General features: G+C 45.5%; 1 protein-coding gene across 1 annotated transcript in view; it reads right to left on the bottom strand.

Moving 5' to 3' along the window:
- Positions 1–14,432, bottom strand: part of LOC124613716 — a 490,922-nt gene extending 476,490 nt beyond the window's left edge. The window contains exon 1 of the mRNA XM_047142436.1: positions 14,298–14,432. Coding sequence (XP_046998392.1) covers positions 14,298–14,432 — 135 coding nt within the window. The remainder of the gene's footprint in view (positions 1–14,297) is intronic.
- Between the last annotated feature and the right edge of the window lie 247 nt (positions 14,433–14,679).

Genomic DNA, 14,679 nt, shown 5'->3' with positions numbered 1-14,679 from the left:
GTTCGTTCACACATGGGGCGTGTCAATGCCAGACCATACACTAATGCTGCGACATCTACAACAATCCGACGCCTTGGGTTGGCTGTGGCTGATCACCCTCAATAAAGTTCCGACTTGGCCGCAATCGACTTTTCCAAAGCTTAAAGAACACAATCAAGGACTTCAATTTGAAAGTGACGAAGCGGCGCAAGTGGAGATGAAATATGGAATTTTAGGGAAGGGGAATGTAGTGAAGTGAAAACTAAAACTGCTTCAAATGTGATACTAGAACGTAGGATGCTTTGCATGTGGAAAGAAAGAAGTACTATAGAGAATTTTAAGTAAAGTATACAAGATCATTACCGAAATAAGTAGATGTTGTGCTGTTGCAACTTCGAATAGTAAAGTCGGTAAACGGTGGGGACAGACTAAGATTAGCACATACATAAAATATTATTGATTTGTTGGGTGCAAAGGTGGTGCGCTTGTCACAAGATGGAAAGAGATATATTCAACGAACCCCTTACGATTGGTAGACCAGGATGTACGGAGTATTTTTAATGTTTTGGAAGAAGAATAGAGACTTGGAAGTACCCCTAAGAGCTTAGGGGTGTATGTGTATGTGTGTGTGTGTGGGGGGGGGGGGGGTAGGGTGAAGGAGTTTGTGGCATCCCCTACCCTGGTTATGGTCGCCCCTGGATGTATTTTCGCATAAAACTCGTCGAAAGCCTCCGAATATGATTTTTTAAAACTACTGTCCTATGTCAGTTTTTACCATCTGGACGGTACACTTTTTCTCGCACATACGAGTAGAATATGTGTCACAGTCTGCGAAAGAGAGCGTGTGTTATTCCAGATTGGATGTCTTCTTTATCAGGCCAGTAACGCACTATCTGACGACTGCTTCAAACCGTTTGCTTGTCATTGCTATCTAGAGCTACAAGGAACGGTGTTGGGGAGTGGCCACGAAGTTCCACTGACCGCTTGATTTTAAGTCATCGCGCGCACCTGCATGTAACAGTAATGGCGCAATGCACCTTCCAATTACGGTTCACTACAGCATCTCCAGTGGTTCTGCGTCTTATGGGAAGCCGTTACGTCGTAGGAGTATCTGGAATGGACGTCGTCACCGACGACTGTATAAATGCTTTCTGTGTCGCTAGCTAGTAAATGAACAGGATGCAGGCGTCTTCGGACAGATATGGCAAGTGGAAAGCAGGTCTAGACTCTTGGGGATCCGTACGTACAACGACACTGCCTTAATAGCTACGTCCTGGTGGAAATGACTGACACACATCTCCAGTGACGTAAGCTCGCCACACAGAATGTTAGTGACTCCCTTAAAAGAGCACACTGCCCACTTTGAAGCACTATAAAGGTTCTAAAACTGGTACCATGCGGTTATATGGGTATTACAACCGCTGCCGTAAGCCATAGCACTGAAGCGGTGCGTATGTGCAAGTTGGTTGTGTAGAAAGTTGGTCTTATGGAATCAACGTAGCAGGGCCGGTGGCCATTAAGATGTGACATGAGCATGAATGGAATTGGCCGATTTATTGATGTATCAACGCGAATTGTGCTACGTGTCTACAAGGCATGTTGTACTCCTTGCAGCCAAGTAAGATGGCGTATGAACAGTAGTCGTAAGAAGATTCTATCAGTCAGGAACTGGAAACTAGCATTACACTTTGTCATGCCCGAAAGAAACTGCTGCTGTCAACGAATGAAGAGCCACCTTAAACACTTTATCAGCGAAAGCGGCGAAGGGAACTGGATGCAAAGGATATGAATGCCTACGTTCCTGGTACGACGAACTCTGGGGCACTTCATTGCCCTTCGAATGGTCCGCTGAACCATTCAACCTTAATCACGTTAAAATTTTTATGACAGTTTGGAGGAGCGAGTGAAACGTGTCAATCAGCATCCACAAAATTTGATAGCTGTACATATTGGACATAGCCTCGATCACAATAATCAGCAATAAAATATTACACAATTCTTGATCGCATAAAACATTTTATTCATAAGTGGTGACCGGTTTCGACCTGCTGTGTATCATCTTCGTATCACATTCCAGTGACGATGTTTGGAGACGATGGGCATGGAGCAGGAACTGTCAATGCAACCCTCTGAGTAGTTGAGATCAGTGGCTAGTATCAACAGATCTTGTTCCGCACCATCGTCTCCACTCGTCATCACTGGACCACGGTCCGAAAATGATCCACATCGTGTCGTAACCTGCCACCACTTATTAGTAAATGGGTTTTTGTGCGATCAAGACTGCTCTACACGATATTTTATTACTGTACAGGATACATACAACAGTGGTTGGCTTCAGCTGGAAGTGGCATAGTTAACACAGATTTGTGGACCCCCTTTCTCACCGAAATGAGTACATTATCAAATCCTTCTGCATGTTATTAGCCTGATTTCTCCTGGAGGGGGACGATTTATTTTTGTGTGGTGATTTACTTTTTTTTCTCCAGCTGGAATTCGCTAGTCTCTTCTTCTTAAAGTAGCAGCTACGCAAAACTTTCTCATTTATTTGTTGAATAACTTTTAACGTCTGTCTTTGGAAACAGTTTTTATTCTCTATGGCTTACACTAGTACCATAGATGTTACTCCTTGATGTCTTAACACTTATCCGATCAGTCTGCCCTTTCTTCTAGCGTTTTCCATATAATTTTCAGTATTCTTCTGTAACGCTAAATTTAAACACTTGAATTTTTTTCTTCTTCAGATTTCCAGTAGCCTATGATTTCCTTGCATACAATATTGTGCTCTAGATATAAATGCCCAGAAGTATTTTCTTCAAATTAAGGCCTATGTTCGTTTGTAGAAGACTTCTAGCGAGAAATTCAGTCTTTGCCTGCGCTAGTCCTCTTATTATGACCCCCTTTCTTCCTCTGTCACGTGTTATTTTTCGTCCAAAGTAACAGAATTCCTGCACTTTATCTACTAAGTGATAATCTGTTAGATTCATCACTAATCTTAATTCTGATACTATTTCTTACTTTTGACATCCGTTGGTTTATTCTTGCGGGCTTTCAATTAACTACGCACCCTCCGACTCAACGTTGAAATATTATAACTTTAGGCTGGTTTCGTTGCCTAGAGGCTGGGATACGTAGTTGCCGTATTACAGGCCAAATGCTGCTGAGTCTACAGCATACGATAAGAAAACACACATGAATCGAATGGTCGAAGGTTTCTATCACTCGGAAATTGCGAATTATGAAAGTAACATATAAAGTTATAAATGAAAGACTGCAATTAAATAAAATCTGCAGGTACCATCTTATCGACTTTAAATGATGAGTACGATAGTAGAAATACTTTTGAGAATGCGGTATATTTCTGCAAAACGCTTATTGGTGTCGATGGTCCAGCAATTAAATAAAATATAAGTTGAATAACAGGGAAACAATAGATTCCTACTGCACGTAATTAGTTATGAACAACAACATAGCTCGCGAGATATTCACTTCTAAATGCACACTACGTCTTCTCTGTAGAAGCTATGGAAGTCTCACAAGTGCACAAGTCGGCACTGCGAAGTATTTTTTTTTTTTTCTCGCGCGACCACGCGCAAACTGCTCCAAGTCTTTCCCGCGACTGTGCGTCCATCGCGCCGTCGCGTCCAGCCCTTCCCGTGTCCTCTGCCGTACTCCCAGCACTCTTAACCCGAACTCGCTTCCATCCAGTCTCCCCATTCACGAGCGCTGTGATTGGTTAGAGCGCTCGCGCCATGTCTTCATGCCAACGCACCCACACGAACCTAATGAAACACATTCGAAGTACTGGATTTACATTTAAATAACTTGAAATTATATAAATATTCCTACGGCTGGACCATAAACACGCTTTAACACACATTATTAGATACATAAACAAATTAAATAAACATATATCAAACGAATGGAACAAAAGATAGGCCAGTAGCCTAATGTCTCTGTGCTTTCTAAAACACAGTAAATATTTAACCAGTTTCTTCATGAATAGTATATATCGGATATAAACAAAGACATAGATGAATAAGTATATTTATAACATACTGCTACCGTTTTATCGTGTAACTGTTGAGTACTGTAGTGTCGTGGAATAGTAAAGAGTTGGAAACGTGGAATATTGTCAAAGTTTCGTTGCCCATGGTTCAAATGGTTCAAATGGCTCTGAGCACTATGGGACTTAACAATTGTGGTCATCAGTCCCCTAGAACTTAGAACTAATTAAACCTAACTAACCTAAGGACATCACACACATCCATGCCCGAGGCAGGATTCGAACCTGCGACCGTAGCAGTCGCGCGGCTCTGAACTGAGCGCCTAGAACCGCGAGACCACCGCGGCTCGTTGCCCATGCCGAGAGCCAGAGGCAGTAGGTTAGCCAAGACATAAGCGGATTGCACATGTATGGGAATGTGTCGTCACGCAGGGGCAGTGGCCAGGTTAGACACAACAGGCGAGAGAGAATTGCTTAGCACGCGGGTTTGTGTTAGACGGAGACTTTCGTAGAGTGTAAGACAGAGGTATAGCGTCAGCTGTACTGCATTTCGTAACTTCGCGTAAGTGTGTCGTAAAAACACGTAAGAACACCTAAGGGGCGAGTACGACAGATGAATCAGCAGTATAAGTGGAACGAATGCGTTCTTTACAAACGAGCACGACGTCAGGACGTAGCTCGTGCTTCCCTTAAATACGCCAGCTTTGATAGCAACAAGACACTGGCAGTTAGACTTGCAGTTAGACGTGTACTGGGTCGCTGCGTAGCGCTCAGCTCGGTGATCGACATGTTAATCTTTATTAAGGAGATGTTGCAGTAAGGGCGGCCCATCCAGCAGCAGCCGTGAGGGGACAGTGCCAGCTCTGGTCCTCTCTGCTGCCGCTGTCAATCATCAACCCAGGATTAGCAGACATCGCGGCAGACTCGCTCGCCGCCAATGCTGACCACATCAGTGAGCCGTCGTCGAGATCGTGCGGGGCCTAGGCCCTGTGCATCCGCCGTCACAACCGGGTGAGCCGACGACGCTGGGGAACTGCAGCCAATTTCGCCCGTCCACCGCGGACGAGCCACCAGGAGGAGCAGGGGTGGGATAGAGTACACTCCGCACTACGAGAACGCCTCTCGTGTTGACAGCGCTGGGACTCCAACCCGGAGCCTCCTACGCGCAGCGGCCTGCTGACCGCCGCCGAGCCGGCCGGCCAGCCGGGCGCTGCCAGCCACGCACGGCCGAAGTAAGGGCATTCCACGCTACGTCACAGCACGCGGCGCTGCGCCATCAAGACTGGTGCGGCCCGGAGCTGGTGTCATCGCTACGAGTCAGCGAGGACTCGGGGAAGGTCGTTGATATCACCAAGCTCAGCCAGCCTGTGTTATGCGGGCCACATTGTACTCGGCATGAATAAAGGTGTCATGAATTAATAATGTTTCTTTGGCGTTTCTGGCGTGTCCACAGTCATTTCCTAGCATCCTGACAACTGGAGAGGTCACCGCTCGGCTCCAGTCCACCGTAGGCGATCGGGACCACCGGGGCGCCTACAGTACTTTTGGCCTGATGCGATCGATAGTAATCGGCCATTTTTACCTCCAATAACTCATGTATTAATCAAGTCACATGCCTGTAATTCATACCAGTTTAGGTTTACACTAATAACTTTCTAAAGACATGACGATCGACAAAATCGGATGAGGCGTTGATATTTTGGAAATTCGTTGCTGGGTGTTACTTGTATAATTTACCGTCAGATACTAAACTTTAAACTAATAAAGATATTGAAAATTTGATTACACCTCCAAAATCGTCGTGCAAATAATGGAAATATACATTTTTCTTTTTGAGATATCATGATTCATCTGGCTAGATTTCACGATAATCACATTAGATTGGCGGCAGTAACACCACTAAGAGGATATAAATCAGCGTTGATTAGGCTACACGCTGTAATGGTCGATAGCGTTAGTTTGCTATCCGAAAGAGGCCGTCGCCACCGTTGAACAGAAATTTTATACCTTCACTGTTTCTGTTTTCTATTTTTTATCATTGCTCTACACCTATAATTTCTCAGTCTATTTTTAACAGGACACCAAGCATATACCTCTGCCGAGTACAATATTTTTGAAACTATGGCATAAACGAACGTATACTGAAGCGCGCAGACAACAAGCAGCAGTGTATAGCATTGTTTCGATTCTGTCTCCCTTCAAAAGACGTAAGACAACCTACACCTAGTCTGCTTAGGTGCAAAGGCGTCTGCGATCTTCACTGACACCAGCAACGTAACTAGACAGTTCTCCAACTGAAGATAATGGTGTGATCCATCGAAACGCGCAGAGGCAAAATGATTAAATAACCGACACAGAAACCTGTTTTATTTAGATTTATCAACAGTCGCAGCACTTACCTTGCCTTTCTTTATGGACGAAATATTCACAGGTGCCTTGTCATACTGATACAATTAATAATGGTCTGCGAAATGTTTCTCTATCGTACCCAATAAGCAGTGAGGTAAATTGTGTTTATATCCTTCTGCATTTAGGGTTTTCTTTAGTGCAGTAGAGGAATCACACCATAACTATTGTTGGTGCTATCCAAGATGGGTGGTAACGTTCTTCAAGCATTCGCCAAACCCAAACCCTTGCTTCGGAATGCAACAAGCTATAGCATAATTCATCACTCCAGAAAAACAGTTTCCTGTTGTCACGAGCTGTCGTTCTTACACAACCTTCATGGGCGCTTAGCACTGACTATACAAATGAGAAGGTACTCGACAATTGTACCAAAATGGTTCAAATGGCTCTGAGCACTCCGGGACTTAACATCTGAGGTCATCAGTCCCCTATAACTTAGAACTACTTAAACCTAACTAACCTAAGGACATCACGCACATCCAGCGGTCACACGGATCCAGACTGAAGCACGTAGAACCGCTCGGCCACAACGACCGGCGACAATTGTACCCCATTCTTTTTAAGTCCCTACGCACAATTAGAGAACTCTCTTGCCCTTAGGGTCGAAAACTGCCCCTAAAACGTAGAAAAACCAGCAATGATCAACGGCAAGAGGATGCAGAAGGCGATGGCGACCACTGCATTAAAGCCACATAATGTGTACCAAAAGGACATATGACCTGTAATTGAAAAATTGTCATTGGCAAAAGACTCCGGACTAGTCCCCCATTCGGATCTCCGAGAGGGACTGTCAAGGGAAAGGCGGCCATGAGAAAATGACTGAATAACCACGAAACAGGACGTTGAATGTCAGGAGTTTGAACATGGCAGGGATGCTATAAAATCTTAAAAGGGAAATGCTATGACTGGGTGTAGAAATATTCGGGTTCAGTGAAGTGAATTGAAGCGAATACAGGGATTTCTGGTAAGTTGAGTATAGGGTAATATCAGCAGCAGAAAATGGTACAACGGGAGTAGAGTTCGTTATGAAGAGGGAGGTAGGGCAAAGAGTGAGCTACAGCGAGCATTCAAGTGACAGGGTTGTTCTCATCAGAAGAATCAACCAACACTGACAACAATAGTTAAGGTATACATGACGACGTTGCAAGCTGAAGATGAAGAGATAGAGAAAGTATACGAGGATATTCAAGGGTAGTTCCGTACGTAAACGGAGATAAAAATCTAATAGTCATTGGGGATTGGAATGCAGTTGTGGGGGAAGGAGTAGATGAAAGGGTTACGGAAGAATATAGGCTTGGGACAAGGAATGAGAGAAGAGAAAGACTAATTGGGTTCTGTAATACATTTCAGCTGGTAATAACGAATACTCTGTTCAGGAATCACAAGAGAAGGAGGTATACTTGTAAAAGGCCGGGTGATTCGGGAGATTTCAATTAAATGACATCATGGTCAGGAAGAGATTCCGAAGACGTACCGAGGAGCAGATATAGACTAAGATCAGTGTATAGTAATGATAAAGAGTAGGCTTAAGTTTAGGAGACTAGTCACTACAAATAAGTGCGCAAAGAAGTGGGATGCGGAAGTATTAATGGATTATGAGATACGATTGAAATTCTCTAGGGATATAGCAGGTGTGATAATGAAAAGCTCAGTGGGCAGTTCAGCTGAAGAGGAATGGACATCTCTAAAATGGTATGTCACAGAATTTGGAAGCTAACTGCGAAGAAGCCATGGATAACAGAAGAAAATACTCAAGTTGATCGACGAAAGAAGGTAGCACAAAAATATTCAGTGAAATTCAGGATTACAGAAATACAAGTCACTTAGGAATTAAATAAATAGGAAGCGAAGGAAGCTAATGCTAAATGACTACATGAAAAATGTAAAGAAATCGAAAACGAAACGATTGTCGGTAGGACTGATTCATCATACAGAGAAGTCAAAACAGCCTACGGTGAAATTAAAAGCAGGGCCGTTAACATTAAGAGTGCAATGTAAGTTCCATTGCTAGACACAGAGGAGAGAGCGATTACGTGGAAGAAGTACACTGAAGCCCTCTACGATGGGGACGACTTATCTGATGTGATAGAAGAAGAAACGGGAGTCAACAAGGAAGAGATGGGAAATCCAGTATCAGAATCAGAATTTAAAAGAGCTTTGGACAACTTAAGATCAAACGAGGCAGAAGGGATGGATAATATTCCATAGGAATTTCTAAGATCATTTCGGCAAGTGACAACAAAAAGTCTGCTCTTGTTGGAGTGTAGAATGTATGAGACTGGCGATATATCATTAGACTTTTGGAAAAACATCTCCCACACAATTCAGAAGAGTACAAGACCCGACAAGTGCGAGGATTATCGTACAATCAGCTTAAAATTTCATGCACCCAAGCTGCTGACAAAAATAATATATAGGAGAATGGAACAGAAAATTGAGAATCTGTTAGATGGCCATCAGTTCGGCTTTAGAAAAGACAAAGGCACCAGAGGCATAGTTATGACGTTGCAGTTGATAATAGAAGCAAGAGTAAAGAAAAATCAAGATACGTTCATAGGATTCGTCAACCTGGAGAAAGCGTTCGACAATTTAAAATGGTGCAAAAGTTCGAAATTCTGAGAGAAATTGCGATAAGCTGAAAGGAGTGACGGTTGTACAAGAACTAAGAGGGGACAAGAAGAATGGAAGATCAAAAACGAAATGCTCGGATTAAAAGAGTGTAAATCAGGGACGTAGTCTTTCGCCCCTACTGTTCAATCTATATATCAAAGGAGCAATAACGAAAATGGAAGAAAGTTTCAAAAGTGGACTTAAAATTCAAGGTGAAAGGATATCAATGATAAGATTTGCTGATGGCGTTGATATCCTCATTGAAAGTGGATAAGAAGTGCAGGATCTGTTGACTGGAATGAACTGCCTAATGAGTACAGGATAAGGATTTGGAGTAAATCGAAGAAAGACGAAAGTATTGAGAAGTAAGAAACTTAACATTAAAATTCGTAGTCACGAACCAGATGAAGTTACGGAATTGTACTGCCTAGAATGCAGAATAACTCATGACAGACGGAGCAAAGTGGACATCGAAAACAAAATTGGCACTGGCAAAAAGGCCATTCCTGGGTAAGTGAAGTCTACTAGTATCAAATATAGGTCCTACTTTGAGCAGGAAATTTCTGGGTATATACGTTTGGAGCACAGCGTTGTATGGTAGTGAAACACGGACTGCGGGAAACGCAGAACAGAAGAGAATTACAGCATTTGAAATGTAGTGCTACAGAAGAATGTTGAAAATCAGATGGAGAGTGTGTAATATGTGTGCATTAAACCGGTGACCTAGAAACGAGGGAGAGGCTTCGTCCCGCCATAGCCCTCAGTGGTTCACAATACCACAACTGGCCACAGCTGTCCACCCACCTCACAGCCGCCCCGAGAACCCAGGGTTACTGTGCAGTTCGGCTCCCAGTAGACTCCCCCGGGAACGTCGCATACCAGACGAGTGCAGCCCCAAATGTTTGCGCGGTAGAGTACGAGGGTAATCCCCAAAGTAAGGTCTCCTATTGTTTATAAGTACATAGACCTATTTATTTCTACAATGGTTTAGCCGGCCGAGGTGGCCGAGCGGTTCTAGGCGCTACAGTCTGGAAGCGCGGGACCGCTACGGTCGCAGGTTCGAGTCCTGCCTCGGGCATGGATGTGTGTGATGTCCTTAGGTTAGTTAGGTTTAAGTAGTTCTAAGTTCTACGGGACTGATAACCTCAGAAGTTAAGTCCCATAGTGCTCAGAGCCATCTGAACCATCATCTACAATGGTTTACATCAGTTTACAGCTTGAACATTTAGCTATTTTTCGACATAATCACCATTTCTGACGATGCATTTTTGTAGACGCTGTGGCAGTTTTTGTATGGTGAATCGCTGAATCGCTGGGACCACGCTGACAGGTACTGTGATACTCTGAAAAAACTGAAACAGGCAATTAGAACCGGAGAAGAGGAATGCTGAGCAAGGGCGTACACATTCTCCATGACAACGCTCGCCGACAAATCGCTCGGCAAACCGTTGTTCTTCTGCAACAGTTTCAGTGGAACATAATTGAAACGACCCCTTGGAAAAATTTATGAATTACTGTGCTGGTAAACCTCTACGTCATTTGGTTTTCAAACAGCTGAGCAAAACTGAACGTACTCAGACATTTCTTTTTTTCTTTTTTAGAATCTTTTAATTAGGTGGCAGTACTGGCGCTCGCTGTATTGCAGTAATTGGAGTAACGAAGATTTTTGTGAGATAAGTGATTCATGAAAGGTATAGGTTATTGTTAGTCAGGGCCATTCTTTTGTAGAGATTATTGATAATCAGATTCCGCTGCTTTAAAAACATTGTGCTGATCAGAAAAAGTAAACAGAGAAATGTCGGAGTACGTTCAGTTTTTCTTAGCTGTTTGAAAATCAAATAACGTAGAGGTTCACCAGCACAGTAATTCATAAATTTTTCTAAGGGGACGTTTCACAATCATTCACCCACCCTATAGTCCTGACTTGGCGCCCAGTGACTATCACCTGTTCCCTAGGTTAAAAGAACATTTGGCCGGAAAGCGATTCAGCTCCGACGACGAGGTGAAAGAAGAGGTTCATAACTTTTTGAATAGCATGGCGGCCAGCTGGTATATCACGGGCATACGAAAACTGCCACAGCGTCTACAAAAATGCATTGACAGAAATGGTGATTATGTCGAAAAATAGCTAAATGTTCAAGCTGTAAACTGATTTAAAACATTGCAAAAATAATCAGGTCTATGTACTTATAAAAAATAGGAGACATTACCCTCGTACTTGCCCGCCCGGTTGGCCGTGCGGTCTAATGCACGGCTTTCCGGGCGGGAAGGAGCGCCTGGTCCCCGGCACGAATCCGCCCGGCTGATTTGTGTCGAGGTCCGGTGAACCGGCCAGCCTGTTGATGGTTTTTCATCTGCCTCGGCGAATGCGGGCTGGTTCCCCTTATTCCTTCTCAGTTACACTATGTCGTCGATTGCCGCGCAAACAAGTTCTCCGCGTACTCATACACCACCATTACTCTAACACGCGAACATAGGGGTTACACTCGTCTGGTGTGAGACGTTCCCTGGGGGTCCACCGGGGGCCGAACCGCACAATAACCCTGGGTTCGGTGTGGGGTGGCGGAGGGGTGTAGTGGACTGCGGTAGTCGTCGCGGGGTTGCGGACCACTGCGGCTGCGGCGGGGACGTAGCCTCTCCGCCATTTCTAGCTCCCCCGTTAACATACAATACAATGCAATACCCTAGTACTTATGGTGTATACGTACTTGGAGACAGTGTTTACGCAGCAATGGCCGACATAGTGTAACTGAGGCGGAATAGGGCCTCAGCTCGTGGTCGTGCGGTAGCGTTCTCGCTTCCCACGCCCGGGTTCCCGGGTTCGATTCCCGGCGGGGTCAGGGATTTTCTCTGCCTCGTGATGCCTGGGTGTTGTGTGATATCCTTGGTTCAAATGGCTCTGAGCACTATGGGACTCAACTGCTGAGGTCATTAGTGCCCTAGAACTTAGAACTAGTTAAACCTAACTAACCTAAGGACATCACAAATATCCATGCCCGAGGCAGGATTCGAACCTGCGACCGGAGCGGTCTTGCGGTTCCAGACTGCAGCGCCTTTAACCGCACGGCCACTTCGGCCGGCTGTGTGATATCCTTAGGTTAGTTAGGTTTAAGAAGTTCTAAGTTCTAGAGGACTGATGACCATAGCTGTTAAGTCCCATAGTGCTCAGAGCCATTTGAACCATTTGAGGCGGAATAAAGGAAACCAGCCCGCATTTGCCGAGACATGGAAAACTGCCTTAAAAAACATCCACAGACTGGCCGGCACACCGGATCTCGACACTAATCCGCCAGGCGGATTGGTGCCGGGGACCGGCACGCCTTCCCGATCGGGAAGCAGTGCGTTAGACCGCGGGCTGGATGGAGTGATAAGGTAAAGAGCGAGACGGTTCTCTGCAGAGTCGACGAGGAAGGTAATATACAGAAAGCACTGACAAATAGAAGGAAGAGGATGACAGGACATCTGTTAAGGCATCAGGTATTAACTTTCATGGTACTTCAGGGAGCTGTAGAGGGTAAAAATTAGAAGATGACTTAGGAGGAAGAAGTGGCACAGTCATTGTAGTAGATGGACTGCTGCTAGTGCTTTGTAACTCATGAGGGATTCCTTCCGCCGATTTCATGCGAGTTTTTATAATAACCACCCTTCGCAGTGTTTCACGGTTCCTGTCTAACTCTTCGCTTTTTCACTTGAGAATCACGTCATCAACAAACGACTTCGGAAGCTTCAGAAGGGTTGAAATATAGCTGACAGATTTGTTGTTCAGGTAACATTTAACGAGTAGTCCACATTCGAAGTCACTGAATTCTCCCATTTTACTGCTCCTCTCGTAACTACTCCTCTCGTAAAGACTCCTAACGGGAGACGGCATATAGAACGCTGAGTTCTTCTCGGACTGAAGGAACGCACTGAAGCAATTCAGAAGCGGGTTGCTAGATTTGTTACAGGTAGGCTCGAACAACACGCAAATGTTACGGAGAATGTTGCGGAACTCAAATATGAGAGTCCCTGGAGGAAAGTAGACGTTCTTTTCGAGAAACACTGTTGACAAAATTTAGAGAACCGGCACTTGAAGCTGACTGTCGAATGATTCTGCAGCTGCGACCATCCCGATGCTGTAAACAGAACCTGGATTCAGCCGAAAAAATGACGTTTTGCCATTGCTGCACCCAGGTTCGTCGTTGAGCACACCATCGCAGGCGCTCCTATCTGTGATGCAGCGTAAAGGGTAACCGCAGCCATGGTCTCCGAGCTGATAGTCCATGCTGCTGCAAACGTCGTCGAACCGTTCGTGCAGATGGTTGTTGTCTTGCAAACGTCCCCATCTGTTGACTCAGGGATCGAGACGTGGCTGCACGATCCGTTACAGCTATGCGGATAAGATGCCTGCAATCTCGACTGCTAGTGATACGAGGCCATTGGGATCCAGCACGGCGTTCCGTATTACCCTCCTGAACCCACCAATTCCATATTCTGCTGACAGTCATTGGATATCGACCAACGCGAGCAGCAATGTCGCGTTCCAATAACCGCAATCGCGATAGGCTACAATCCGTCCTTTATCGAAGTCGGAAACGTGATGGTACGCATTTCTCCTCCTTACACGAGGCATCACAACAACGTTTCAACAGGCAACGCCGGTCAACTGCTGTTTGTGTAAGAGAAATCGGTTGGAAACTTTCCTCATATCAGCACGTTGCAGGTGTCGCCACCGGCTCCAATCTTGTGTGAATGCTCCGAAAAGCTAATCATTTGCATATCACAGCATCTCCTTCCTGTCGGTTAAATTTTGCGTCTGTAGCACGTCATGTTCGTGGTGTAGCAATTTTAATGGCCAGTAGTGTAAATTGTGCGTAAGAACAACGAAGATAAGATGCGATAAATTAGGGCTCACGTGGAGGCATTTAGACAGTTTGTTTGCCGTCGCCCTGTTTGCTACAGGAACGGAAAAGGAAATGAATAATAGTGGCACAGGGTACGGTACGGAAGCTTGCGGAGTATCTTTGTAGATGTAGATGTAGACTCTGCTACTGTTAACGCTCCTCTCTTAACGATCCCCCCCCCCCCCCCTCCCGCCACACCCTCTTTGACAGTGGCGGATCCGCCTTTCGTGACATCTAATCGTCAATTCCACGATTATATGGAAGTGCGGATAGTTTTGATTAGCTGTGTAATGTTGTTCGCTTAACTTAGGAAGTCAAGCATTATGGTCCTGCCCTGACGCTTCCCCCGCACCACCTGGCGGGTGACTCAGGAGTCGCGCTGCTTAGGCTGGGCCCAGGCGCGGCAATGGGGCCACGTGCTCGGCCGCCCCGCCGGCGATCGGAAGCGAGGCGCGCCTCCGGAAGCGGCCGCTATTCCGGGCCCGCCGCCTCCGCTGTTTGCCGCCGCGACGCTGAGCGTCGAGTGACGTCGCCGGCTTCTTCGCCTCCATGGCGCCACCCACGCTGGGCGAAACATGACGCGTGAGATCAGCCTTCCCTAAAAGGACCGTGTGCTTATCTATTTTATAGCTTGGCATTTGGTTGGAGTCTAGCTCGGCGTTGTGAAGGCGTGCCAAATGGTAACAGAGCCCCGTGGGGTTAGCCGAACGGTCAGCCGGCACGGTAGCTCAGCGTGTTCGGTCAGAGGGTTAGCTGCCCTCTGTAATAAAAAAACTGAGTTAATCGATCAACAACGAA

This window comes from Schistocerca americana, chromosome 4 (genome assembly GCF_021461395.2).
Source record: "Schistocerca americana isolate TAMUIC-IGC-003095 chromosome 4, iqSchAmer2.1, whole genome shotgun sequence".
NCBI lineage: Eukaryota > Metazoa > Arthropoda > Insecta > Orthoptera > Acrididae > Schistocerca > Schistocerca americana.
The sequence above is the reverse complement of the archived record's forward strand: the minus strand, read 5'-3'. Positions and strand labels throughout refer to the sequence as shown.